Source organism: Rhinatrema bivittatum, chromosome 5, assembly GCF_901001135.1.
Source record: "Rhinatrema bivittatum chromosome 5, aRhiBiv1.1, whole genome shotgun sequence".
Lineage (NCBI taxonomy): Eukaryota > Metazoa > Chordata > Amphibia > Gymnophiona > Rhinatrematidae > Rhinatrema > Rhinatrema bivittatum.
In genome coordinates, this window is record NC_042619.1 from 342,766,118 (window position 1) to 342,793,566 (window position 27,449).

At 40.5% G+C, this 27,449-nt stretch overlaps 1 protein-coding gene across 1 annotated transcript in view; it reads left to right on the forward strand.

The window, feature by feature from the left end:
- The window catches only part of IPO5 (importin 5), a 278,851-nt gene that overhangs the window by 21,944 nt on the left and 229,458 nt on the right, over window positions 1-27,449 (forward strand). The window contains exons 2-6 of the mRNA XM_029604478.1: window positions 9,346-9,426; window positions 13,684-13,876; window positions 14,763-14,865; window positions 19,482-19,578; window positions 20,124-20,228. Of these exons, the coding sequence (XP_029460338.1) occupies window positions 9,346-9,426; window positions 13,684-13,876; window positions 14,763-14,865; window positions 19,482-19,578; window positions 20,124-20,228 (579 nt within the window). The remainder of the gene's footprint in view (window positions 1-9,345; window positions 9,427-13,683; window positions 13,877-14,762; window positions 14,866-19,481; window positions 19,579-20,123; window positions 20,229-27,449) is intronic.

Below are 27,449 nucleotides of genomic sequence, written 5' to 3' on the forward strand. Positions count from 1 at the left end.
GAGTTTAATTATGCGTTGGGTGAAAAAGAACTTTCTCACATTAGTTTTAAATGTGCCCCATGCTAACTTCATGGAGTGCCCCATGTCTTTCTATTATTTGAAAGAGTAAATAACAGATTCACTTTTACCCATTCTAGACCTCTCATGATTTTAAACACGTCTATCATATCCCTCCTCAGCCGTCTCTTCTCCAAGCTGAACAGTCCTAACCTTTTTAGTCTTTCCTCATAGGGAAGCTGTTCCATCCCCTTTATCATTTTGGTCACCCTTCTTTGTACCTTAATAAAGGATGGATTCTACAAACTCAAAATGCTCAAAAGAATCAAACTACTCTTCTATGCCCAAGACTACAGAACAGTTCTCTAAGCTCTGCTTTTCTCCAAACATGACTACTGTAATGCCCTACTCCTTGGCCTCCCCTCCAACACAAACTGCTACAAAATGCAGCATCAAGATCACTCGCTAACACCAAAAAATCTGCACATTTTACCAATCCTCAAAAACCTACACTGGCTGCCCATCACACACAGGATTCAATACAAAGTCCTAACACTCATACACAAAGCACTATACACTGAAAAATTCAATTGGCAGAGCCCAGCCCTTCACTTTCAATCCATGCAGAGAACACTCCGAACCACAAACACTGGTCTCATTCCTACACCATCACCAAAAATGGCCCACCTTACCTCAACAAGGGAACGATCCCTAACAGTGGCAGGCCCAACAGTCTGGAACAGCCTACCACCCCAACTCAGACTCAGCCCCACAACCCAATCATTCAAAAAGAACGTCAAAACATGGTTCTTCAAAAAAGCATACCCAACCACCACCCAGAACCCAAGATTTCCTACCACACTAGAAACCAATATAATACAGAACGTCCCCTCAGACCAATCAATTCCCATGCTACAAAGTTCAATGCAATATTATGCGAAACTCAATGCAAGTTTGTTATAAAATCCAATACAAAATGCTAAAATTTCAATGTAAAAACATTACAAAGCTCGTTACCGTTCATCCGACCAACCCACAAGAACAACCCATGCAGGTACTCTACACACCCCATCCCTAAAGGCAGCACATTCTACTCACACCAGAGAGAGAGCCTTCTCCATCGCTGCCCCCACCCTCTGGAACTCCCTCCCCACCCTCCTACGCCAAGAGACATCCCTGCAAATTTTCAAGAAAGGAGTCAAAACATGGCTATTCTGACAGGCCTATCCCGACACAAACCAAATTTAAGTTCTCCTCAGCCCCCTCTGTTCGAATTTTTCCCCACCCCATCCTATGTTTCCCCCGCTTCCCCCGCACCACCCATGGATACCCTAGAAGAAACAACATCCCCCCTACGGCTTAATTTATTTTTTGATCATGATCGGTTAATGTGTCCTTTTGTAAGAAATAGTATTTTGTTCTAAGGTTACATTGTTATGGTTTTACTTTTATTTTATTCTTTGTACATTGTTTTGTTTTATTGTTTTATTGTATCGCCTACCTGAGTTCTCTGTAAACCGGCATGATGTGCTGCACGAATGTCGGTAAATAAAAGTTAAATAAATAAATAAATAAATGTAAAACAAGTCTACATCAGTAGACTCCTGTTACCCTGTAAATCGGTGTGATATGTCTGAACATCGGTATAGAAAAATAAATAAATATGTTCTGTGATTTTGATATTTAGAACACTTTCCTCTATTTTTCCTGGCATTTAAGTCAGGCTCACTGGTCTGTAGTTTCCGGATTGCCCCTGGAGCCCTTTTTAAATATTGGGGTTATGTTAGCCACCAGTCTTCAGGTACAATGGGTGATTTTAATGATAGGTTACAAATTTTTACTAATAGATCTGAAATTTAATTTTTGAGTTCTTTCAGAACCTTGAGGTGTATATCATCCGGTCCAGGTAATTTACTACTCTTCAGTTTGTCAATCAGGTCTATCACATCTTCTAGGTTAACCGTGATTTGATTCAGTCCATCTGAATCATTACCCATGAAAACCTTCTCTGATATGGGTATCTCCCCAACATCCTCTTCAGTAAACACTGAAGCAAAGAAATCGTTTAATCTTTCCTTGATAGCCTTAGCTTCTTTAAGTGCCCCTTTAACCCCTCGAACATATAACGGTCCAGCTGACTCCCTTACAGGCTTTCTGCTTTGGATATATTTTAAAAAGCTTTTACTGTGAGTTTTTTGCCTCTACAGCCAACTTCTTTTCAAATTCTCTCTTAGCTTGTATTATCAATGTCTTACATTTAACTTGCCAACACTTTATGCTTATCCTATTTTCTTCTGTTGGATCCTTCTTCCAATATTTCAATGAAGATCTTTTGGCTAAAATAGCCTCTTTCACCTCACCTTTTACCCATGCCGGGAATCATTTTGCCTTCCTTCCACCAATAAATGATAAAATAGGAAATTCTCGTTAAGTAAAATTCTGTTCACTTTCCAGGATTGTATGCCACATAAAATATTTAAGCAAATCTGAATTTGTATGCCACTTCCTAAAAAAGGAGTATCATTAATAATTAAATGTTTCCTTGCCAATAAATAAGTAATGTTGAGTTTTGTTTATCTAGTCTTGGTGATGAACAAAAACTCATGTTTTTGTCAAAGATTACATGGACATGGGTATTTAATTTTCTAATATTTCCAGAATCTCTCCTGGTTCTAATTTAATACCACAAGAGACAAAAACCACAAGACAGCCCTTGTAAAAATACCTATTTGTGTATAAACATAGTGTGGTATTCATTTGCATATTGATAAAAATGTTTATGTAATATCTATAATTCTTTTGCTTAAATGCTAGTATTTAAAATACTTTGAACCCTGTTATAAAATTCAGTTCATAATTCAGTATTGTGCAGCCTTTATCTTAAGAGCAAACAATTTATGAATAAATGAAATCAGTTACACTGTCATATTCTTTAAATATAAGAATTCAGATGTGAGCATTTTTTTGAGCTTCTACTTAAGCAACATCAGATAAAATAAAGGAATTCAATATAGCTTAGCTGGGGAAAAATAAACATTCAAAAACTTTATGGAATACACAGTCCAGTATCTGCTTCATGTTTGTTTGTTTTTTTTCTCTTGTCCTTGTCAAACAAGACAAATGAGAAACTTAGTGTACAAAGTGATTCAAATGGTCTTTGTTTTGTCCAGGATGATCTCATTTATCTTAGATTCTACATAGCTCCTTCATTTAGTTTTCTTAATCAAGGACGTGTAAATAAGACATTTTATATGAGGGGTACATGCCAAAATGTCTAGTATTTCTCCTTTAACATGGAGATGTGGGCTTGGCCCTTCCTCCTCCCCTCAGTGACTCACCTCAGGCTCTCCTATTCTCTCCCCCCCCCCCCCAGGTCAGATGATTGAATAACATTGGCATAAGAGAGAGGAGGTAGTCTCAGGGAATGATGCCATCGCGGAACTTTTAAACCTTCTACCCCCCAGCACGTGTTTTTTACATCATTGGCAATGGAACAAGAAGTGTCACCCCACTTGCAGCATGCAGGACAGCAGCATGCATTCCAAACTCTGTGCCTGCAATATCCCCAATAGTGTTTCAGAGCTTGCAGTTTGCTTTTAAAATGGACACTAGGTCTCGACCATCTCATCAGGAAAACGAAGGAGGAACTGAAGCTGAGGCGTCTCTTTTTAAATCTCCTCCCCTAGTGTCCATTTTAAAAGGGTAGCCATACAACTTTAAGTATTTTTTTCATCTTCATTTCGATAAATTGATTCTAAGATTTATATTGTCATTTTTAGGTTAAAGACTCTATTTTGGATTAATTTCCATAGGCCCCTGAAGAAGCTATAATAGCGAAACACTGGCCGTGTTGGGTTGCATATTGTTTTGCATTCAAGAGTCTATTTTGATACCCTTTGTGGATGGAGGATATAAATTTTATAAAAATTGAAAAAATGAAAAAAGTTTTTTGAAATAACTACTGACTCCCTGTATTTAAGCTGTGGGTGTTTTTCCAAGGTCAATGGTCTGGAACTAGCTGTATCAGATTGCACCAAGAAATGGAACAATGGAACCCCCTTGCTCTAGATTATCTTGAGGTTCTACTCTACCTTAAATAAGCAAAATAAACCCTAAATCCACTTAAAACAGAAATTTCTCTCACCTGCCAGTGTGCTGTAGTAAATGTCCAAATAATTGAGGTGCCTTATGTGGGGGAAGGGGTGGAAATGGGGGACTCTTCGTACAAGGAAGCAAGGCAAGGAAAGAGCCTTTACTCACCTACTAGAAATGCCATACTGCTTCCCCCGCCTCACCCCACATCCCATCTGTGGTGCCAGAATTTTGTGGACTGTAAATACTTAGCACCGACAGCAGAGAGAGAGTGAGATATCTCAGGAGAGTGAAATTACCAGCAAGGCAATTCAGGGGCCATCTCAGAAAAAATTAGTGATACAATAGGTTAAATAGGTCACACTTCTAATTTATACACCAGTGAGTTAACTACTTATGCAAATGAAATAGGATTCTTGTAAGTTATGTGATTTCTTGTAAATTGAACCAGAAGGCAGACCCTTAACATACTACTTAACCTTTAGCATACATTCTAGCATTTTCAGCAGCCTTGGATAGTTTTTACTCGGTGCAGTCTCATTGCTCTAATTATTTCTTCATTGCCACCAAACTAGTCTGACTTCATAGGAAACCCTTTTCAAAGCATCCTTACAGTAGCCTCTCCACCTCCTGGAGTGAGGTCTCTAAAGATTCCCAGAGCATATAGAAGTACCAGAGATTGTTCTGGGAGTCAACCTCCCCATCTTAAGTCTATTGGAATTTCCTCTTCCCACCAGTCCCCCTCCCCCATTGGCACCATCTCGGATGCACTATGTGTGAGGCTTCAGGTTTGGTGTGGAAGCCAAAACGCAGGAGGGAGGTGCAAAGAAGATTTCCTCTGGGGTTAGCTTCATGTTTGCTGAGGGGACAGAGCTGTCTGTGCAGGGCTGTACTAGGTGTGGGCATTGACTTCATGCTGCAAAGGGAGCCTTGAGTCTCACCTATGAGATCTTCGGTCATATGGAGGTGGTGTCATCCATGATGCGGAAAGTCTCCATGGCACTGGGTTGGCTTTTCCTTCTGGATTCTCCAATCTTGGCATTGACCAGGGTACCTTCAGTTGTGTAGGTGTAGAGCATACTCGTGCTGGCCAAGACACAGCACCTAGGCATTGAGAATTAAGCAGCTAGCGATGATGAAAAATAGAGCGTTAACTCTGATGGTTTGGCCTTAGGCAGAGCACACTGGCACAAACTGATATGAAGTGCAATGGTATTGTGCCTGATCCACTGAGCTCTTGTTTGGTGTCTCTAGCCACTGTGACTCCCAGCAAGAACACCTATCTGGGAAGTGAAGGATGTTTTCCTGCCTATTCCTGTGAATAATGCCCCTTTGCCAATGGCAGCCCAGCTGTCTGAGATGGTGAGGAATTTTGTTGCCTCCTTGCTAATGCCTGTCTTCCCTATTTGGGGTAACGGTGCAGTCCTTCTTATCAGAATGGCACTACATCATATACAAGTGTCCTGAGAATTGTTGCTATCACTTGCACTCTCCTCTGTACTGGTATGTATCCAGCTGGAAATAACATTCCTTCTATTTCCTCTCTCCTTCCCTCCCCCATAGAGTGTGGGAAAGAGTTCTACTCCTGGTACATCTTAATTCCCAAGAAATCTGGGTGGGCTAAGACCTCTCCTGGATTTGCAGAACAGGTTATTTGCTGCAGACAATTCTGCTGTTCATTGAACCGAAGGGACTGACTCTGTGCTCTGGACCTGAAGGACACATATGCTTACATTCCTGTTCATCCAACCCAATGGAGATTCCTCAGGTTTGTGGTGGTGATTTTGCAGTGTCAATACAAATGGCTCTTATTTGGCCTTTTGGCTGCACTGATTTTGTTTAGGTACAGTTTTGCCAGTTGTAGCAGTGTAGTGGCAGAAGCAGATAATCAGTCTGTGTGTTCGCATCTGGACCATTTGAAAGCAGGCTTCTCACCTGGGGGTGCTCTGGAGTCTGCTTGACGATTCAACTTTTTCAGTCCCTGAATTCATCAATTTTTTCAGTTCATAGGAGCCTGGATTGACTCACTTGAGGAGGTCTTCATGCTAGTAAAAGGGTTGGAACTTTAACTGGCCTCACAACTTTCCTCCTGCAACAAGACTGTCAGTGATGTTGGTTTTTGTATTTCTCCTAACTGCTGTTGGACAAGAGAATCTTGATTCAGATGGACAGTCAGGTGGCCATGTTTATGTAAAGGCGGCATAGGATTACACATCTCCTGTGAAGAGATCCTACAGATCTCACTACAACTCTTACTTCACGTGACTTATCTTTATGGTGTCCAAAATTTGCTGATTGATCAGCTTGACAGTCTTCATACATGGTCTCTAGGTCAGAGTTGTGGACCACCTGTTCCTCCATTGGGGAACCTCTAGTGATCTACCTATTCATGTAGGACAACTGCATTTGATTCTGTTCTATGAGAGTGAGCAGCTCAGGTTGGCTCCCAGTGTTTTGCGCTAGATGGCGTGTCAGTTTATTCTGTTCATATCCTCCAGTTCCACTCATCACCAGAATTATCCAGAAGATTCTACTGGAAAGAGTGAGGGTTATTCGCAGTCTAAGCCTGGCCACTTAAGTTTGGTGTCCTTGCCTCTTCTGTCTGTTGCCATCATTAGCAAGGAATTTCCATGTAAGAGTGCTAACTTAAATGCATATAATTATGTGCACAAAACACCTTGTTGCATTAGCAGTAAAGTTGCGCGCACAAAATGTTTACCCACAACTGAGGGTTAAACTTTATACTGAGTGCACCTTATTGTATCTGCGCCTACATCAGAGGGCAGCTTCCCTCCCTTCCTGCTATGGTGGTGGAATTTGCCAGGTGAGGGAACTTTGGGAATGGGAGAATAAACTCAACATGCATATCAGAAATGTTTTGAAATAACTTCGTCTGGTTTCGGGTTTGTTTGGATGATAAACTCTCACATACTGAATCTTGATTATAGAATTACAATTTAAGGAGTATCTCCCCTTCTACCTCGATCGATGCTTCAACTGTGAGTAAAATTGGATTGAGGAAAAACTGTTAGTTTTAAAATTTTCCTTAAATAAATGCCACATACGAAGCGCAAAGGGAAAGTTCGAGTAGAGACCCAGCCTACTCCAACATTATCATCCCTACAATCCACAATAACACGTTTTTTTTCTCTCCTGCAAACATGTCTACTCCGAGTAGGCCGTCCATTACATTGCAAGACGTTGAGCACACGCCTTCTATGTTGGACTCTCATACATCTCTAAGCCCCAGAGCTCCAGAGACTCCCTCTCATCCAAGCGGCTGCCAGCATCAAATATCGGGGTTAGCCAGTCCCCCGAAGTTGGTGACTGAGTTCGCTTCATTCGGGGTAGAGAAGGATGCAGAAGGAGCTGCTAATAAGTCCATCGGAGAACCTGGAGGAAACCACCAGCTGCATCAGCAGAATTTGAATGCAGCTGGGAGGGAAATTCCAGAATCTGCACAGAGGACTTGAATATGGGAAAACACGTTCAAGAGGCTGTGTTGGGTATACAACCTTTAGGCTTGCAATTGGTAAAGAAACAGGAAATCACATTGGAATCAGTATGGAAGGCTCTGACGTCCTTAGAATCTATTATTATTATGCTGACAAATATGTCAGAAACTAAAAACCATATTTGTCAATTAGAACCAATTGTTAACGAAAATACAAATAAAGTTAAAGCAATAGAAAAACAGGTGTTACAAATACAAGAGGTACAAAGTAAAGTAATGCAAGGGGAAACATTGAATTCTAGGAAAATAAGATTAGGTATAAAAATTTAAGAATTGTTAATTATCCTTGTGTAAAGTTAAATCTACCTTTAGAAACCTTTAAGAAGTATATTACAGAAATTTCCTCCAGAGGCTATACCCCCAATTGCAAAAATTTACTTTTTGAATGAAGGAAAGAGAAAATAATATATTACAGGGAAATGTTAGAGACGCAAAGAGAGAGAGGCATTAATATGTTTTAAGTTTCATTTTATGGCTATTTTAGTTTTTTGGTTTTTTTTTTTTTACAGTTTAAGTTTTAATTGTTTTGTGATATTGTATTGTTTAGTTTTAAGATTATTTTGTATTTTGAATGTGGTTGTCAAACAGACTTAAACATATTGTACACGGTTGTGATGTGACTACGAATGACAGCATAGAAAAGCTTTTAAATAAATATAACAGATTTAATAGAACAGTCTATGGAGGATCAAATTGCATTCAGGGGAACATTATTGGTATCATTCATATTTCCCTCTGATAGAGATTCAGTTTTGAAACATTTCTTTCGTAATAGGGTAAAAAGTTTTCTGGGAGGGAATGTCTGGGTTTACCCTGATATTGCAAGGGAATCTCAGTTACGTAGGAAAAAATTTCTATTAATGCGTCAGGAAGTCAGAGACCTTGGACCGGATATTATAGTAAGATATCCAAGTAAATGATTCAGATTAAATAACAATAGATACATATTTTTTGATCCAGTTCAATTAAGATCATTTATCAATGCAAGGGCACCTATAAGAGTTGAAAGCCCTACATAGAAGGTGGAGTATAAGACATATTAAAGGTTCGCATATTACCGAAAAATATATTTGAATAAGAGTGCTATATATTAGTTAGGAGCATCAAAATTTTCCTTTTCCTGGTCACATAGGTTGATGTATTACTAAGATGAAAGTAATCTTTGGTTTTTGAATTCAAATTTAATCAATACTGATAAGGTTAATTCCTATTTAATAAGGATTTGATTATAGGTAACAAAAAGATACTTGAAATGTTATATGTACGACCTGACCTGTTTATTGATGGTTATATTGTTGTCTATGTAACGTTAAAATTTATAAATTAGAAAAAAAAATGTTTTGAAATAGATATCTAAATGAAAACATCAAGATTTTTTTGTACCAGCTGTAAATCACTTTTATAGTATGGGGAGTGACAAACTTGTTAGCCAAGAACATGAAATTTGTTGCCACAGAAATGTTAACGATTGGAGCACCTTCTCAGACCTTGAAAATAGCTCTGCATGAAGTCACATTGGATTGCCAGTTCTTCTTCCTACACCCATCCTCACCCCTACACATGTGAAGTTAGATTTTGGTATCCAGGTGCATGGGGCCTGCTGAATTGTTTGTTCTCGAGTTACCTATGTTCCAACTCATGTTTACAATTAAATCCATTTTGTCCTTTGCTTTGAAATTCTTTTGTTTATAGCTGTCACATTCTGCTAAGGACCAAATTAATTGTGTTTTGTTTTCGTTTAGGAAACGTATGAGAATATCCCAGGGCCATCTAAGATCACGTTCCTCTTACAATCCATCAGGAATGCAGCTGCTGCTGAGGAGGTAAATATAAAGAATTCTTTCATTCTGGAAGTCCTTGTGGGTTTTTGTTTTGTGAGAGGAAGATACTCAGTAAATTATCTATTTTTCCCATCTTTAGGGCTGAATCAGCCATGCTGTCTTGGGCTGTCTGTTCAGGTCTGGGAGGCGGAACTTCTCAAAGTTGTAACACAGAGCTTTTCTCTGTGCGGCTGCGCGAGGGTTCCCTCGCTGGAAAAAACAGATTCTCCTCAGTCTCTTTTTTCTGTGCGCGGGATCGTTTGCAGAGCTTCGAATCTCTCCTCAGTGAGTCTTCAGATTAAGTAAAAAAGTAAAAAAACAGAACAAATATGGAATCAACTGCAGCACATAAGAAGCCCAGGCCGTTGGGGTTTAAACCCTGTGCCTGTGGTAAAATTGTCATTCACGGATGGGCATGAAGCCTGTGTGTGTCTGGGACCAGACCACATTCAAGAGTCATGCAGGCACTGTGGAAAAATGTTGGTTAGAGCGCGACATTTGAGGGCTGAAAAGATAGAAAGATTGCGACTAGCTAAGGGCTCCTATGCCCCCCCCCCCCTTCGGAATCGCACTCGTCACCGGGATCGGCGGTGCATCAGCCCAAAAGAACAAAAAGGGCTGCGTCGATGGGGCCTACATCCTCGGGCTCAAGTTCAGTTCAGCCCCAAAAGGTATCGAAGCATGCAACAGGTATGGCGCCGACTTTGACAAAAAACCCGATAGCGACGCAGCTGCCGACGCAATTAGGAAAGCCGGCGCATCCATTGACGCCGGCGCAACAATCGGTGCAGACGCGCCCATCAAAATCGCAGTCTCTTACATCACACCCATCGGTGCCAGCGCAACTATCTGCGCCGAAGCAAGCAGATACAACGCAATCTGCGACGCCGACGCAATCGGAGGCAATGCATCCGTTACCTCCTACACATTCAAAGGAAAAATCTTTAAAATCGACGCACAAGAGCCATACAAGGCATCACATGCTTCCAAAGACCTGGGTTCTGATCAACATAAGTATGTTAGAATGAGTCAACACATCAAGACCCAGACATAGTGGCTCATTGGCAGAAAGTATAGTAAGCTCAAAACACTCACATAAGAGGAAACATTTACAGCAGGATGCACAAGGAAGGTCACCAAGTCATTCCCCCCTCACATCAAGACACTCTTAACCGCACCAAGAACAACTCCGCGAGACAGGGACTAGGTGAGTCATCCATGGAGGAGGAGTTACCTGTATCTTTAAGTTCCTCCTCTTCCTCCCTGGATATATATACTCACATCAACCATCAGTTTCACATAGGCGTATAAAGAGAAGGAAGTTACAGGATGTAATTACACCAGACATCCATGACCCGATAGTTGATCCTCCACCCCCCCGCACTTCGTTCCGGAGAAGGGGAGAATGCCGCAAATGCCAGACGAAGCCAATCAAACCCTTTTACAAATTTCAAATCTGCTAACAGGGTTTATCACATCATTACAGAAAAATCTGCAGATCCCTAAACCCCCTCCAGGTTCTCCAGAGGGCTCTTCTATACATCTAGTAGACGCTTCTCTGATACGCCCTGCACCTTCTTTACCACTTTTACCGGAACCACTGTTACCACTGCCAGAGCAACCAATGGAACCATGACCAATTGGATTGCTTCAACAACCACATTCAGATCCTTCTTCTCAGACATCTTCAACAGGATATCCATCGGATCCGGAAGAGGAACACCAACAGCCGCACTCACCGCCAGAGGATCTGGCTTATCCAAAATTTATTGAAAAATTGGGTACAGCTCTTCACCTTGAAATCCAAAAAACACCGGATCCTAGATTGGACACATTAGGTCTTTTGAAAATATTTGACCTCCCAAGTGAACCAACTAGTTTACCATCTCATAAAGTTCTGGATAGTGTCCTAGAAAAATCTTGGGAAACTCATAATATTGTTCCAGTACCTTGAAAGATTGATCTAAAATACAAGATGAAATAATCCCCCTGTTATGCCACTCCGCAACTACTACACCAATCCGTCGTTGTGGAGTCTGCATTACAGAGAGCAAAGAAGACAAGATCTCATTCCAATGCTCCACTGGGTAAGGATCATAAGTGTCTCGATTTCGCAAAAAAGGCCTTTCAATCCTCCATGCTTGGAACCCATATCGGACAACATCAATTTTATATAGTCCAATACCTCTATGATTTGTCTACAACAGGTAAAAACCCTTCTGCCAACCTCGACAGAAAATTCGGATTTCCCTCAACCAATACAGAACATGGAAGGCTTACGTCATCTCTTAAGATCCATTTACGAATCCTTTGAAATGTCCTCCCGTATCTCTGCTTCCGCAATAGCTGCGCACAGAATAGTATGGCTTAGAGCAAGTGCTATACGAGAGGATGTCCACGACAAACTGGTGAACTTACTACGTCGTGGGGACAACTTGTTCGGTAACCAACTGCAGGAAACAGTTTCACAATTAAAGGAACAATCGGTAGCAGTACAATCTTTGGTCAACCCTCCAGCTTATTCCTCCTCCAATAGGAGGTATTATCCTCAAGCGCGAAGACAACCCTTTCAAAGAAGACAATTTCGCCTGTGTATACAATACAGACCTTCGACTTACCAACAGCCGCAAAGATCACTTGGACATGTGGGCCCAGGAGGATGCAGCCTTGCGGCCCTTTTTTGGGAGTGGCTTTGGTACATCCCACTTGTATGGACTGGCCTGCCTGAAGGTAGAGGAAGGAGAAATTACTACTTATCTGATAATTTCCTTTCCTCTAAGGAAGGCAGGCCAATCTGCAGCCCACCTGGATTGCCTAGTTGCTTTCAGTTCATCCCTTAGGTCAGACGATGAAAAGCGTTATTTATGTAATTTTGTTTGCTGGACTGGTAAGTCCATAACAAGCCCCTACGGTTAGTGCATGCTAAATCTTTAACTGAGCTCAGTGTTCCCATTTGGTTGAAGTCATGAGTGGTTGTCTGTTAATAGTCATGTTTGAAGTATAACGAGTTTGTCCACAGTTTCTTTTCAGAGTATACTGGTGGGCTGATGTCGGGGCAGGGCTATATATCCGTGATGTCAGCTGGTAGAAGTGCATAACCCAATTATGTGGATTGGCCTGCCTTCCTTAGAGGAAAGGAAATTATCAGATGATTAGTAAGTTCTCCATAGTTGCACTTTTCTACCAGTGTATCTCTACTGTCTTAAGCTACACACTGTCTCCATTGTATGCAAATCTATCTCATGCATTGTGGATATTCTGAAAACCTGGCCTATTGGTGGCTCTCAAGGACTGGCGTTGACCACCCCTAGTCTACCATGACTTATTTTGGCCTCATTGTACTGATATCTGTGAAGGCCCGATTGTGTTTTCATCCAACGAATTTGTTCTCTGTTTGCCTGGTGAATGATGTCTTACTGTTGAAATTATTGCCCATTTACTGGTGTGCATGCCTTTGGGTTTCTCTCTTCCCAGTCTATTCATTTAAAGGGCAGAGCACATTCTATGATTATCCTGTATAATCAACTTCACTGGATCTATAGCTTACAAGACGACTTGGCAAAACAAGTGCAGGATATTCTCCACAAAGAAATGTGGACCTGGAAGCCCTTGGGAAATGATGGACAAAATGAGGTGTGTCCCCCCTTTAAAAATAACAAGTGCAGACCTTTTAGGACTTTTTATCCAATCCCAGCGTGAGAGAGACATGACCGGGAAGCACATCTCTGGCACCAAGAATACCTGAAGACAGCCAAAGGAGGAACGGTGCTGCAGTGGCATATACCATGGCAAGGCGAGGTAGTGACTTGCCTAAAGCTCCTATGCCCCTACTGATATCCTGTCTGCAGCCAAATTCTCCGTATTACTAACTGTGCTTCTAATTCCTTTGCAGAGAAAACATGAGCTATGCCAGTCTTTAAACATTCAGAATGTTCTGCCACAAATATTTATCTTCTCCTGAAAATTTGGGGATAAGTTATATTTGGGGAATAGACTGCAAAATTTACAGGGGGCTGCCATGCCACAGTGCAAAATCTATAAACTGTTTACATTCTAGCCAGCCAAAATGGCAAAGCAGTCCTACTTCATGAAAATCTGTGAAAATCCGTGAGATGATCACGATCCTATTTTCTTCCATCTAGTAGCGTCCTATTTCAGGGGGAGAGAAGTTTACATGTCTCATGTTGCTGCTACCTGATGAGCATTTTATTTCTTAGCTAAGACTTTCCTTGGTAACATGCATAAAATCCTCTCTCATAGGCAAGACAAATGGCCGCTGTCCTCCTACGGCGTCTCTTGTCGTCTGCGTTTGAGGAGGTCTATCCTGCTCTTCCAGTTGATGTACAGACTGCTGTCAAAACAGAACTGCTATTAGCCATCCAGGTAGAGAATCAGACAAGCATGAGAAAGAAGATCTGCGACATTGCTGCTGAGCTTGCTCGGAATTTAATCGGTACGTTTTTTTAAATTCTTTGATTCAAGAGGACTTTTCCTAAAGAGCAAGTGTGTAATAGAAGCACCTGATACTGGGAGGGGGAGTAATGATATCCAGAGGTTTGTATTGTCTTTGGTCACTATTCTGTCTCTGTGGGGTCAGCTTTTTTCTGTTGACCAAATGTGAAAGATTAAATGTGCTTTTTTATATTTAAAAAAGAGGAAAGTTTGTCATGGCTGTAGCCGTCTTTTGTGTGAGCTATTGATTGATTTAGAGGCAATTTTGTTAGGTTCTGCGGCACGATGCCTGTAAAGAGAGTGCCCATGTACATGCTTCATAAAGACCATATGTTTTAGTTTTTCCTCTGCTTTTCACCTCTGCTCTGGATCCTGGTCCCAGTCTGTTCATGAGAGCTGTTTCTCTTAGAGGAGAAAGAAAAGGGATATCAGTGGAGTGAGGTGGAGACAGAAAAACTGCAGGAGAGAAAAGAGATAAAAGTGGAATGGGAAAATAGTGAAATGAAATAAAATAAAGAAATCAGATATAAAAATTGGAAAACTATTTTTTTAAGGAATAGATTCAAAAGACTCTGCCATGAAAGTGTGAATTATAAAATGCCAGTTTCTTTTTAAGAAATGTTTTCACTGTGTTTGCAGGATTTTCTTTTGCCTAAAAAGTCTGAGGCTAGTAAAACTTAGTGCTGCCTGGTGAGGAGCCTGGAACACAGCTTATCACAGCCGTGCTTCACTAAATGTTAGTCACTAAATATTTCAGATACCTGAGGCTCTAATATTGGCAGAATGAGCCATAGTTAAACTTTTGTTCTTAGGAAGGTGGTGCTATTTTAAAATGTATTCACCCAGTAAATCTTACCTTTTGGATTTCTGATATTTATACTCTTAAGATGATGATGGTAACAACCAATGGCCAGAAGCTTTAAAGTTCCTGTTCGACTCTGTCAGTTCGCAGAATGTGGGTCTGCGAGAGGCTGCTCTGCACATCTTCTGGTATGTCATGCTTACTAAACTAACCACACTTGTGCAGTTGTTTGTACTGAAGGTGGTGGTCCACATAAGACCTTTGATCCTCTGTAGAAATATTTCATAGACTTGCATTAGAACTTTACTGCTATGGTATGGGGATGTTTACGTTGTAATTTTTCTGCTATTATGCAGTGCAAGTATTCAATCCCTGCATGCATGATCTTAAAAGTACATAAATTCAGACACATGAGTCACTGCATTGAACTCTGGTAAAAGGTGGAAGGAATACCAATTTGATTTAAGAAATAAAGCCCTTTGTCTTTGTCCCTTAACCTGCCTGATAAGGATCTACAAGGTTAAGTGTATCCATTGAGAGGGAATGCTTGAACTTTTAGGTTGGTATATTTGATAAGTACCTGTTCTTTACTTTTTTTTTTGGTGCATTATGAGTTTGAAAAGAGATGTCAGTCATGCTTCCAGCTATTGCCTAAGAGAGGTGGTTCTCTGCTGATATTCTTCAGTTTTAAGTAGGTATTTGTTGGTTAAAACTAAGAAACAGTACTGCAAGTAGCCAGCTAAGCCCTTCTACACGTTCAATGTTGGCAGGAGCTTTGAGAGGAATTGACCTCATTGCTGCTCATTCACTGACTAATTCAATATTGTAAGTAGAGCTGGTCCTATTTCATTGCTCTCATTTTGTTTAAATATGTTAATAAAACTGTATAATATTACATGGCCAGCAGGCCTTCTAATTTTAAGAAGGCAATCAAAATTTAAAAAAATCAGCCATAAAGCTGAGGGACCCAAACTATGGGTCTTAATATACTAATCCATCACAAAATTTACCGTATATACTCGTGTATATGTTTCTCATGTATAAGTCGAGGGTATTTTTTGGGCCCCAAAATTAAGAAATTGTAGCCACTTTAATAGGCTAATCAACAAGTACATTTTAGGATTCTGAGGAGGCAGTAGTGCACTGCCTCCTCCCACCCAACAGCAACACTCTTCAATCCTGTCCGTCTGGTCCCCCACCCTATGCCCACATGTCTTTCTCTGCTGCTTACAGATTTTGTGAAACTAAATGCATTTCTATATTTTCCAATATGTATAACATACTATAGGATAATACTTAAGGCATAGATGGAGAAGTCTGTTTAATAAAGGAAAACAATTTCACACCAGGATCTGATTAAAATACATGCTGCAGGATTTCTTTTGGACGTTCTACAAAAATCCAATTAATGGCTTGGCCCATGACAAATTGAAGGGGAGAGAGTGAGATGATGCAGCTTGTTGCTCCTCACAATTTGAATCCTAGAAAATAATTCTTAAATAACTTTTTTCTTTGTTTTGTGGGGGGGGGTTCACTTTTTTTTTTAACATTCTTGCTACAGATTTGATTTTTGTACTGTTTAGTAGGCATTGCTACTGTCTGAGCATACAGATGTACATTCATTTCTTATATCAGCCTGAAGATTATAGGGATCTTTATTTATTTATTTATTTAACATTTTTTTATACCGGGATTCATGTAAATTTTACATATCGTCTCGGTTTACATTGTAACTGAAAAACAGGCATGTGAAATGCAATTACAAAGAACAAGGCATAAAACTTGGCTCAGGTTACATGGGTAGAAACTTGGCACATAATTAAAGGGGGGAGAACAAACGCATATTAAAATTACAAGGCACTTAATATAATATAAGAGGAATAAAGCTATGTTTTAGGCTGAGGAAGAGTAAGGTTATTAAATTGTAAGGGTTATTAAATTGTAATTTAAGGTTATTAAACAATTTAAGGTTAGTTAATTAAATTAAGGTTAGTTAATTTAAGGTTATTAAACAATTTAAGGTTAGTTAATTAAATTAAGGTTAGTTAATTAAATTAAGGTTAGTTAATTTAAGGTTATTAAACAATTTAAGGTTATTAAATTGTATATGGTTTTTGTTTAGTTTATATATTTGTCAAGTTGTATATGCAGTGATATTGATCTTCATAAAAGTTTCCCAACCCTCTCCTGGTGGTATACCTTGCCAGTCAGGTTTTCAGTGCATACACTGGTTCTCCAGTGTATGCAAATCTATCTCAAGCATATTCATTGTGGCTATCCTACATGATCCCTCAATCAATTAAATAACTCCCACCATTTGAACACCTAAGACAATGTGTAACTGACCTCACTTACTACCCCTAGCCTATATGTGTCAACAATTTATATCAACATTACCACATATATGAACATCGCTGTGATAGTAGACTGTTAATATGTAATAATTATTGTATATGTACTCAACTAACAATCAAACCCCAAAACTTTCCGTCCAGATTACTTTTTGCTGCGTTGATTTTTGTAACCATGATTATTTCACGAGCACTGTAAACCATTCTGATGGCGAAACCGAATGACGGTATACAAAACACGTTAAATAAATAAATGATCTACATGTCAACTGTGGTTCATACTCATTGAATGAGGTTCCTCTGCACTCAGGCAGACCAATCCACACCAGTGGGTTATGCACTCCTACAAGCAGATGGTGACCGAGTAAAGCTGACTCGCTGTCGTCACTGATGTAGAGCCCTGACAGCCCACCAGTATTCTGTCTCCAGTAGATGGTGGACATGCGTCTCTCTTGTGAGGATTGTGCGCAGTAAAAAAAAAAAAAAAAACAAAACTGAAGATAGACTAGGAGAAGATCCAGGTGCATCGCTTGAGCTCCTGCGGTGACACCCGTTTGGTCCCTGCTCAGCTGATCACTTTAAGTCTAGAAGCCTGACCAGGCATACACTTGGGAGGGGGGAAAAAGAAGAAAAGAGGACAAGGGAGTGCTCGGTGGTAAAGGCTTATGTCCCGCCCCCCCCCCCCCCCAATGTAGTCTGTGACCTGATCGCGCGGTCAGCCAGGGAGGACTGAACTCAGGTTAAAAAAAAAAAAAAAAGAGTAGGGAAGTTTTAAGCCCCCTATTCTCCACCCCCCCCCCCCCCCCCCCCCGACCATATCCTTCATCCCTTGGTGTTTTTCCTCTGCATCTCTTACCCCCTTTTCCCTCTCACTTCTCTAGGGAGTGAGTGTATAGTGGAAGCAGCTCTAGTTCAGCAGGTGAGCAGCTTTTGTCTAAGTCCTGTTTTTTGGGCTTGGTTCAGTCAACCATGTGGTAGGCTGCATCATTTTGTTTCCCATGGGCTTTGGGGTGCGCATACTCTCACTGCACCACCATGTCCTGATGTTGGGTGCACATGGATACTTGTGCACGTAAGGCCGTGGCCTAGATTTGAGTGTGTATTTGCACGGGTACACCCAAGTACTGTTGGGGTGCACGCAGGAGGCCGCCCAGAGCTGAATGTAGGAAAACTGATGCCGGAGACAAAAAAGTCTGTCTTGCTGCCTGTGAGACTTGCCATATAAGGGCAATCCAGCCATCGCGCTCTCTACACCTGTGTCAGCATTATTTAGATGCTCAAGGCGATTTGGCTGCTACAGATTTTGCTGATTGGCGATCCTTTCAACTTGTGGCTCTGGAGGGGAATGGGACAGGAGGCGTCACAGACAGTTCCCCTCTCCCCTTGTTGCCGTTGGCAGAGGAATCGGAGAATGCCAGGTTTGGGCCTATAGGCCCTGCTATGGATCCATCAATCCTTCTTGTCAGTGGAATTTTTCTAGGGTCTGCAGGCTTTTCTACTAGGGCGCCCAGTGGAGGCGAAGCAACCTACTAAATCAGGATTGTACTGTGGTCTCCCACTTGTCATCTACTGCAGGGAAGCTATCCTTGGAGATGTTTAGCGGGATGTGGATCATATGTCGGAAAACTCTAATGGGAACTTGGTTTTCTCCCCTCTAGAAAAGAGAAATTTCAACTGATTTGGAGCCACATCGGACTCTACTCCCAGTTTTTTACAAAGATGAGTTGCCAAATCTGATTCAGACCCTGAAGATACTTGGTGTGGACAAGGGTGATGCTACAAGCTTACAAAAGGAAGATCCCATATTGGTCACTTTACACAAAACGCCCTGTTTCTTTCCCCTCTAGGCTCCAATTCAAGAGTTAATTGACCTTGAGTGGAACTCCCTGGAGGCAAGCTTTAAAGCGGTGGTGCCCTTTAGTGGGTTTGTACCCCTTGGATTCGAAGCAAGGGAACAGTTGCCATTCCCGAAGGTGGATGCCTTGGTATGTGCTGTTAGCAAGTGAACTATTCATCCTGGTTAAGAGGGGCAGCTCTAAAAGATGCTCAGGATAGGATTGAGGCTATCCTTATATAGGCCTTTGACACCATGGCAATAAATTGCTTCTTGCTGCTGCCTGGTGGTTTGGACTGGTTTGCATCTCCCTCAAGAGATGCAAGGAGCAGGGTCCGATGGTGGATAAAAAATGAAACTGGAGCCGCTTTCTTGGTTGATCCAGGCTGCGTCTTGGTGCGGAGAGCCGCTGGGAGGTGGCTTCCGTGATAGCAGTTATGTGCCAGTTGTGGCTGTGCAGGGCTATGTCAGTGATGTCAGCTTTAGTCCATCTGCTGGTAGTAGTGCATAACCCACTGGTGTGGATTGGCCTGTCTTCATTACAGGAAAGGAAATTATCAGGTAAGTAGTAATTTTTCTTTGTAAATAAACAATCTTGACAAATCTGAATTTATTTTAGGAACTTCCCTGGGATATTTGGAAATCAACAGCAGCATTACCTTGAAGTCATTAAACGGATGCTGGTTCAGTGTATGCAAGACCAAGAAAATCCAGCGGTAATGATGGCTTTTTGTTTAGAAGCAAAATCATTGGTTAAAACTTCAGAAGTTATAGCAACGTTGCTAGCAAGATTTGTTTTTAAGATCAATTGAAAGTTAGTCATTGCAGTGAATTTTTCATTCAGTTGACTCAGATTAATGTTCTTTAGTGTAACTTCTCACGTCATTTGAATCTAAGTAAATATGCTGCTGTGCTGACTTGTCAGAACCACATGCACATGAACAAGAGATTTACTTTTTTAAATAAAGCATCATATAAGAGAGAACATGTGTTATGACAAGCAGAATAAACCTGGGAATAGTACTAAAGTAAGCAACAGAGCTAAGCCCACTAGGCAGTTTGATTTATTAAAGAACCTAGTTATGACTGCATCTTTTAATCTGTGGATGTTGAAAAGCAAAATGAAGTTATTTAGGTTCTGGTTTAATGGATAAATACTAGCACAAACAGATGAGTTCTCAAATCACATTACTGCTGCTGCAAACTGCCCCCCCTTCCCCTCCAAACAATTTATAACGTTTCATATTTTTTCTCCCTTCAGATCAGGACGTTGTCGGCAAGAGCTGCCTGTGCATTTGTGCTTGCTAATGAGCACAATATTCCTCTCCTCAAGCATTTTTCTGATTTGCTGCCTGGAATCTTACAGGTAGGATAAATAATGCTAGAGTGGCTGAAGCAAAAGACGGGGAGATGAGGTATCTCCATGTGTTCAGGTTGTCTCACTCCTCAGCGATCAGTACTAATGGGGATTATGATACACTAGCAGCAGAGGAAAGGAAGAGGTACAACTTCCTCTGCAGTAGCAATAATCACCTCGTGGTATTCATTCCGAAGTGAAGAGGACTGCAGCATTACAGCTCTGGTGGCTGGAGTTGCCATAGAGCTCCCCCCTTTGGAATTGGAGTCTACAATCTCACCTTCTGATTACAGCTGTAACTCAATTGTGCTGTTGCTAGCTCAGCTGACTTCTAACATGATTGGGGGTCGGCTGTTTCCTTCATCTTAGCAGCTGCTGGAACTGTGGCTATCATTTTGTGAGTGGAATGCTTAGTAGTTGTTTGGTCACTATTTTAGAAGATAGCAAATTGAGTAGGGACTGCATGGCCTCTCCCCATCTGTTAAAGGAAAAGAAATAGTGTAGTGGTATTCCCTGCTCGGGCAACAGTCTGTCCAGAGCTTTAGTTGTGTTGCTCCCACTTTGAGGATCAGATCAGCAGGACTGATTTCTCCCCTTCTGCCTGCAGGACCTAGTCAGAGGGCTCACCTCCATCATTACTTCCTTTCTCTCAAAAACAGACTGCTCTAGCCTGGATGAAGCTGTCGGGGGCATGTTTCTCACATCTGTTTTAATGTGATTATTTATTCTTCTATTTCCTAACATTTTATGATTTGAATCATTTACATAATTTTAAGAGTGCTTTATACTTCTATTTACTTGTTGGGTAGTTTAAATTTTTATTGTATTTTTATGATTTTTAGTTACAAAAACATTGTAAACCAGTGTGACTGTAAATACCAACATTGGTATAGAAAATTAAGTAAATAAATAAAATCTGGTATTTTAGTACTCCTATTTGCTTGTAGGGATTTTGACATGGGAAGAACTCAATATCCCATGACTTGTGGTACTAGGCTTCAGAATTCTGAAGCCATATTTTTCTGCGTATTGTTAAGGAATAGCAATAGGGAAGTAACTGATAAATCTCCAGCCGGAGTTGGATAAGCCAAATGGAGCCAGAGCAGTGTAATTTCCCAGGAACATTATTGCATAATGACATTGGTTAGCAGCTCAGTGAAATATAAAGTTGATGTGTTTTTTTTTTTTAAACAAAGCTTCTCAAGGCTTTTGGTTTGTTCCTCCCCCCCCCCCTCCCCCCAGAGAGACCAGATCTCTTTTCTCCCAGGACAAGCAGGATGGTAGTCCTCACAGATGGGTGACATCAGATGGAGCCCTGACTCGGAACACTTGACCGACACACTGAGCATGCCCAGCATGCCACCAATCCCGTGGCCACACAGGATTGGATTTTTTTTTTTTCCCCCCGTGCAGCAATTGCCTCATGGTTACTAGAGCTCTGTGAGAATTTTTCCTCACACAGAATACTTTGAAGTTTTCTTCAAAATATTTTCCCCGCTCAGGGTCCCCCATTGCACATTGACTTCACTGATGTCCTGTAAGTCTGTTTCGCGTTTTTGCGGTCAGTTCCCAGCTGTTTACCTCTCTGTTACCAACGGTCACTGACCGCATGCTGCCTCTTTGTCATGGTGACCAGTTTTCTGAAGTGCCCGGAGTGTCCGTGGGTGATGTCCATAACTGACCCACACAACGTCTGCATCCTGTGTCTCGGGCCTTCCCATGATGTCCGTCGATGTCCAAGCTCTGCTCAGATGACCCCCCCCAAAGGCCGGTGCGCCCGCCTGGAGAAGATGGAGCACTTGTTTGGGTCCAAGCAATTTTCTCCATTGACTCTGCTGCCGGGTGTATCAAGTCGTGGGGATCACTCTGACTCCAGTAATACATCCCATGGCTCTTCTCTTCATTCCCATCCTCTAGCATTTATGGATCCACAGTGTTTATCCCATTCCACTTTGAAATCCTTCACAGTTTGTCTTCACCACTTCCTCCAGAAGAGCATTCCAGGCATACAACGTGAGTTGGGTGAGGGATTGATTAGGTCAGTGACATAGGAAAATAGAACTCTAGGGTTGAATTGAAAATCATGGATTTTTTTTTTTGAGTAATCTCGTTTAGTTTTATTAATATTTACTCTATTTATGAAGAAAGATTCTATAAGTGTTTAATGATGTTGTGGGATTTTTGCGCCATTTTTTTCTACTTTCCTAAGAGCGTTTCATTGAATTGAAGGTCTGAGGTGTACCAAGGAGTTCTATTTTCTTAAACAATTTTATTTCCTTCTTAATTATCCAAAAGTGTAAATAACCAATCACATCTACTCGTTGAAAACATCTCATGATTTTAAAGACCTCTATCATATCCCCCCCCCCTCTTCTCCAAGCTGAACAGCCTTAACCTCTTCAGCCTTTCCTTAAAGGGGAGCTTTTCCATCTCCTTTATCATTTTGGTTGCCCTTCTCTGTACCTTCTCCATCACAATTATATCTTTTTTGAGATGTGGTGACCAGAATTGTACACAGTATTCAAGGTCCGGTCTCACCATGGAGCGATATAGAGGCATTATGACATTTTCTGTTTTATTAACCATTCTCTTCCTAATAATTCCTAACATTCTGTTTGCTTTTTTGACTGCTGCTGCACACTGAACTGACAATTTCAATGTTATCCACTATGACACCTAGATCTTTCCTGGGTGGTAGCTCCTAATATAGAACCTAACATCGTGTAACTACAGCAAGGGTTATTTTTCCTTATATGCAACACCTTGCACTTGTCCACATTAAATTTAATCTGCTATTTGGATGCCCAATCTTCCAGTCTCACAAGGTCACAATCCGCTTGTATTTAACTACTCTGAATAATTTTGTATCATCTGCAAATTTGTTGGCCTTTATGGTGTCATCAATGCATATAAATCTCTTGGCATGTCTCCATATGAGGAGATCCCAGTGGATCCCCTGATCTCTGTGACTTTAAGCCACTCAGAATCTGACAGCTTCTGCAACATGCAGCCACTTTAAGGACATCCCTGGCCTGGTGGTGGTACATTTTGCAATTTGACAAAGAGCATACCCTTCCAAATTCCTACATGCCAAGTTGTCCACACCACTGATGCATCCAGAGGGACTTTGTACCCAAAGGCTCTGGTCTGCTCAAGAAAGCTTCATCAGATACATTTCCTGGAGCTAAGGGTGGTTTGGTACACTCTGGAGACTTTCATAGATCAACTGGCCAGCAGTTGTCCTAGTCCAGATGGACAATTCAGTTGCAATGTTTTACATTGACAGGCAGGATCATACATTTTGTTAGAACACTTCCCAGGTGTGGGACCAGGACCATCTGTCAAGAGTCATGTATCTGGCATGTGTCAAGAGTGCACTGGCAGACAAGTTGAGATTGGATCCTACAAGCCCACAAATAGTCCCGGGGTGAGGAGGATAGCAGACTAGGTATTCTGTGAGTGGGGATCTGTTTGCTGTTTGCATCCCCCCAGAAGAGGGGAGTTCCCACTTTTCTGTTCCAGGAAAAGGGCACATGGTGAACTAGCCTTGGATGCCTTTGGACTGTAGACATTTTATATACCATCATTCCATGTAAAGATTACAATAACATAGGTATAAATCTGCAAATAATGACAGGTTGCATAGGAGGTATTCATAAACAGGCATTAACATCTATCAATTGAATTGTTCAAATTCATATTAATTAAAGATTGTTGTATTGAGATTCTTCCAATCTCTTGTTAATTTGTATCTCGATCAAATAGTATCTCTATTTATTTATTTAAACAGGTTTATATACCGTTTTACCAGTAAAACTAACTGACCAAAGCGGTTTACAATATCAGAATAATATAAACAAATCAGAAATAATTAAAATTAGATAATTAATAAAAATAAAACTTAAAATAAGGTACGAATAAAAATACAATATATTAGACAATAAAAATGGTGACAAAAACAGGAATTTGGCCATTACAGTTAAAAACTAAAAGAGCAGAAATAAATAAGAAGCAAAGACTATATAGTTTAAATATATTTAACCTTAATTTGTTTAACTAGAAGGTTCAAAATCCTTAAATGCTTCCTGGAAAAGATGGGTTTTTAATGCCCTCTTGAACTCCTTTCGACTGCCTATTAACCTTAGAAGGTCTGGCAAAGCGTTTCATAAAATGGGACCAGCAATCTCTTGTCCTACTTGTTATTGTAGATCTCTACATTCTGGTGTGTTAAGTTAGGTTGTATGCATTTTTGAATAGCCATGTTTTTAGTTCACATTTAAATCTTTCTATTTGGAATCAAATGTAACATTTCAGGTAAAGAATTCCAAAGTTTTGTGCCCGCTATGGAAAACACATAATCTTACATGAGTCAGGTATGTGTGCTTCATATTGTGGGAACAGTCAGTAGCCCTTTATTTTGGGATCTTAGTGTTCGCTGTGGTGCATATTGTTGAAATGTCGCACCTATCATACCGGTGTTACTAGAATGAATGATTTTGAATATTAGCGTTAATACTTTAAAATAGATTCGGGATTGTACTAGCAGCTAGTGTAGTGAAATCAGCGTGGGGGTAATGTGATAGAATTTCCTGGATCCTAACAATAGCCTTACTGAAGCATTTTGTAGTATTTGTAATGGTTTTGAGGCATCCAGGAAGACCAAGAATTAAGTTACAGTAGTCTAGGTTTGAGAAAATTAGTTTGCAATACAGTTCTGAAGTCTTCAAAAGTTGTTAAAGGTTTCAACCGATGAAATACACGCCAATTTGGCGTAACCTGTATTAATTTTTATTGATGTGCTTTTTCATAGTAAGGTTCTCATCTAGCTGGATACCTAAATCGCGTACTTGATTTGAGGGAGTAATTTGAAAATTACCCAGGTCTAGAACCACCAGTTTAGCTATCAGAGTTTCTATTTAACCAAATGATTTCAGTCTTTTTAGGGTTTAATGTTTAAGTTGCAGTAGTTCCTGCTGTATTGCTTTCATATAGGTTGAAAGTGTCGATACTGTATTTTCTACTGATTTGGAGAATGGAATGTTAAACTGTATGTCAGCATACAGGAGGAATGTAATTCCTAAATCCACCAGTAATTTGCAGAGTGGGCTCATAAATGTTGAATAGTGTTGCCGAGAGTGCTGAGTCTTGAGGGGCACCTGTATCAATATGGAAAGTATCAGATATGTGATTGCCCAATTTGACTTGGAATGTTCTGTTAGATAAAAAGGAAGAGAACCATTTGAGAACACTGCCTTCAATTCCAGTGTTCAGTTGCTGGCACAACAGGGTCTGGTCCACAGTGTCAATTAGCATGAGAAGATAAGATTCATCCGCATCAAATCCTTGTAAAACAGAGTCCGTTAAAGAGAGGAGTAATGTCTCAGTTGAATGTTTCCTAAATCCAAATTGATTTGGGAAAAGAATATCTTGGTCTTCCAAATGATTTACAAGTTGGGATAATACTGCTTTTTCAAGTATTTTAGATAGAAAGGACAAGTTGGATATTGGTCGATAGTTGTCCCAATCGTCAATTTTTCCAGTTTTATTTTTATGAATCTGCTTTATCACATCTTGTTTTAACCCATGTGGTATAATTCCTTCTGAGAGAGAGTGATTGTTGTGGTGATAAGTGTACTTGTTTCAAGGAACTGGCTGGGATTGGGTCACGAGGGTGAGTAGCAGGCTTAATTTTAGCAATGAATTGACTGATTTCAAGATTAGTTACTCTCTCTCAAACGTGGTCCACTTAACCAGGCCATGTGAATCATCAGATGCATTTGTGGGAGAACAGATAGGGAATTGATTTTTTAACTTATTGATTTTATCTAAAAGATGTGGCATATTCATTGCAAGTGGTCTGTAGAAGTTAGTTTCTTCAGATGGAAGATGATAGGTCCTTAATTAAATGGTAAACATCATCAAAGAGCAATTTAGAATTAAATATTACCCCGTGAATCTGTTTAGCATAGTAATCTTTATTGGTTAGTGTGCAGTACTTTGTTAGTTTTGATTTTTCCTAGGGATTCAGACAGTGAGCATTTCTGCTATTGTTTCTCTACTTTTCTAAGGCTCTGTCTTGTGCGTCTTAAATCATCATTCTACCAGGGCTTTTTATGTTTAGAGGTATTCCTTTCTTCGTTAATAGTTTTCGTCTGGATAGGACTAAGGTTTTTAGCTATGTCATTGACAGTCTGATCCCAGGAATCGAATAATGGGGGAGCATTGGTTTGATGTAGCTCAAGGGGGTCTCTTCTATTGCTTCTGCAAGTATCTCCATGTCTATATTTTTCCTGAAGATGAAGGTACAATTATCTATACTTTTATGGGTTGGGTTGAAGAAGGTTATTTCCACCTTTATTAATTAGAGATCAGACCAGGGTAAACTGTGAGAAGAACTGATTAGACATTTACTGGTATTGGCAAATATTAAGTCTAGAATATGACCCGCTTTGAGTAAATTTGGAAACAAATTGGGACCATCCCAAAGCTTCCATTGTCTCTAGAAATGTTTCAAAGGCTGCGGTTCTAGATGCTTTATCTACATGGAGGTTAAAGTCTCCTACAATTAAGGTAGACTCTGGTGATGGAAACACCTACGGAATAATTCAATCAATGGTGAGCAATCTTTTTGTAGCGTACCTGGAGGATAATAAACCAGTCCTATGTTTAGTTGAGATTTTAGAATTGCCCCTTCACACAGAGGGTTGATCTCTACTTTGTAAGGTACTAGTTTCAGGTTTGTTTGTTTTTTTACCAATTATTAATAAACCCCCACCTTCTTGTTTAGGTCTAGGAAAATTAAATACTTCATAATTAGGGTGGGAAGTTTGGTTTATTTTGGGCCAAGGGCCTTCTGTATGAGAATCCTCCAAATCCGATAGCTTTGAAGACTAAAGCTAAGATGTGGGTCCATGATTCTCAGTCCTCTTATGGCACACACAGATTTGATTCCCACTCCTGAGGGAGATGGCAGTCAGGAAATAGATCAGGCCGGGGAGGGGAATTCATAAGATCTCATCACCTGGGATCAAGTCAGGTTGTGCCTCCCAAAATCAGCTCCCTGTCTTTCCCTGTTACCTTTAGATTTGTTAGAGGATGTGTCTTGTGATCTTTTAGCTTCAAGAAAGCTTTCCATTATGAAGTCCTATGGACTGAAGGAGAGGAGGTTTGCTTTCAGGTGTGAGCAAAAGGCCCTAGATTCTTTCGTCTGCTTCTCACAAAAATTGCTTG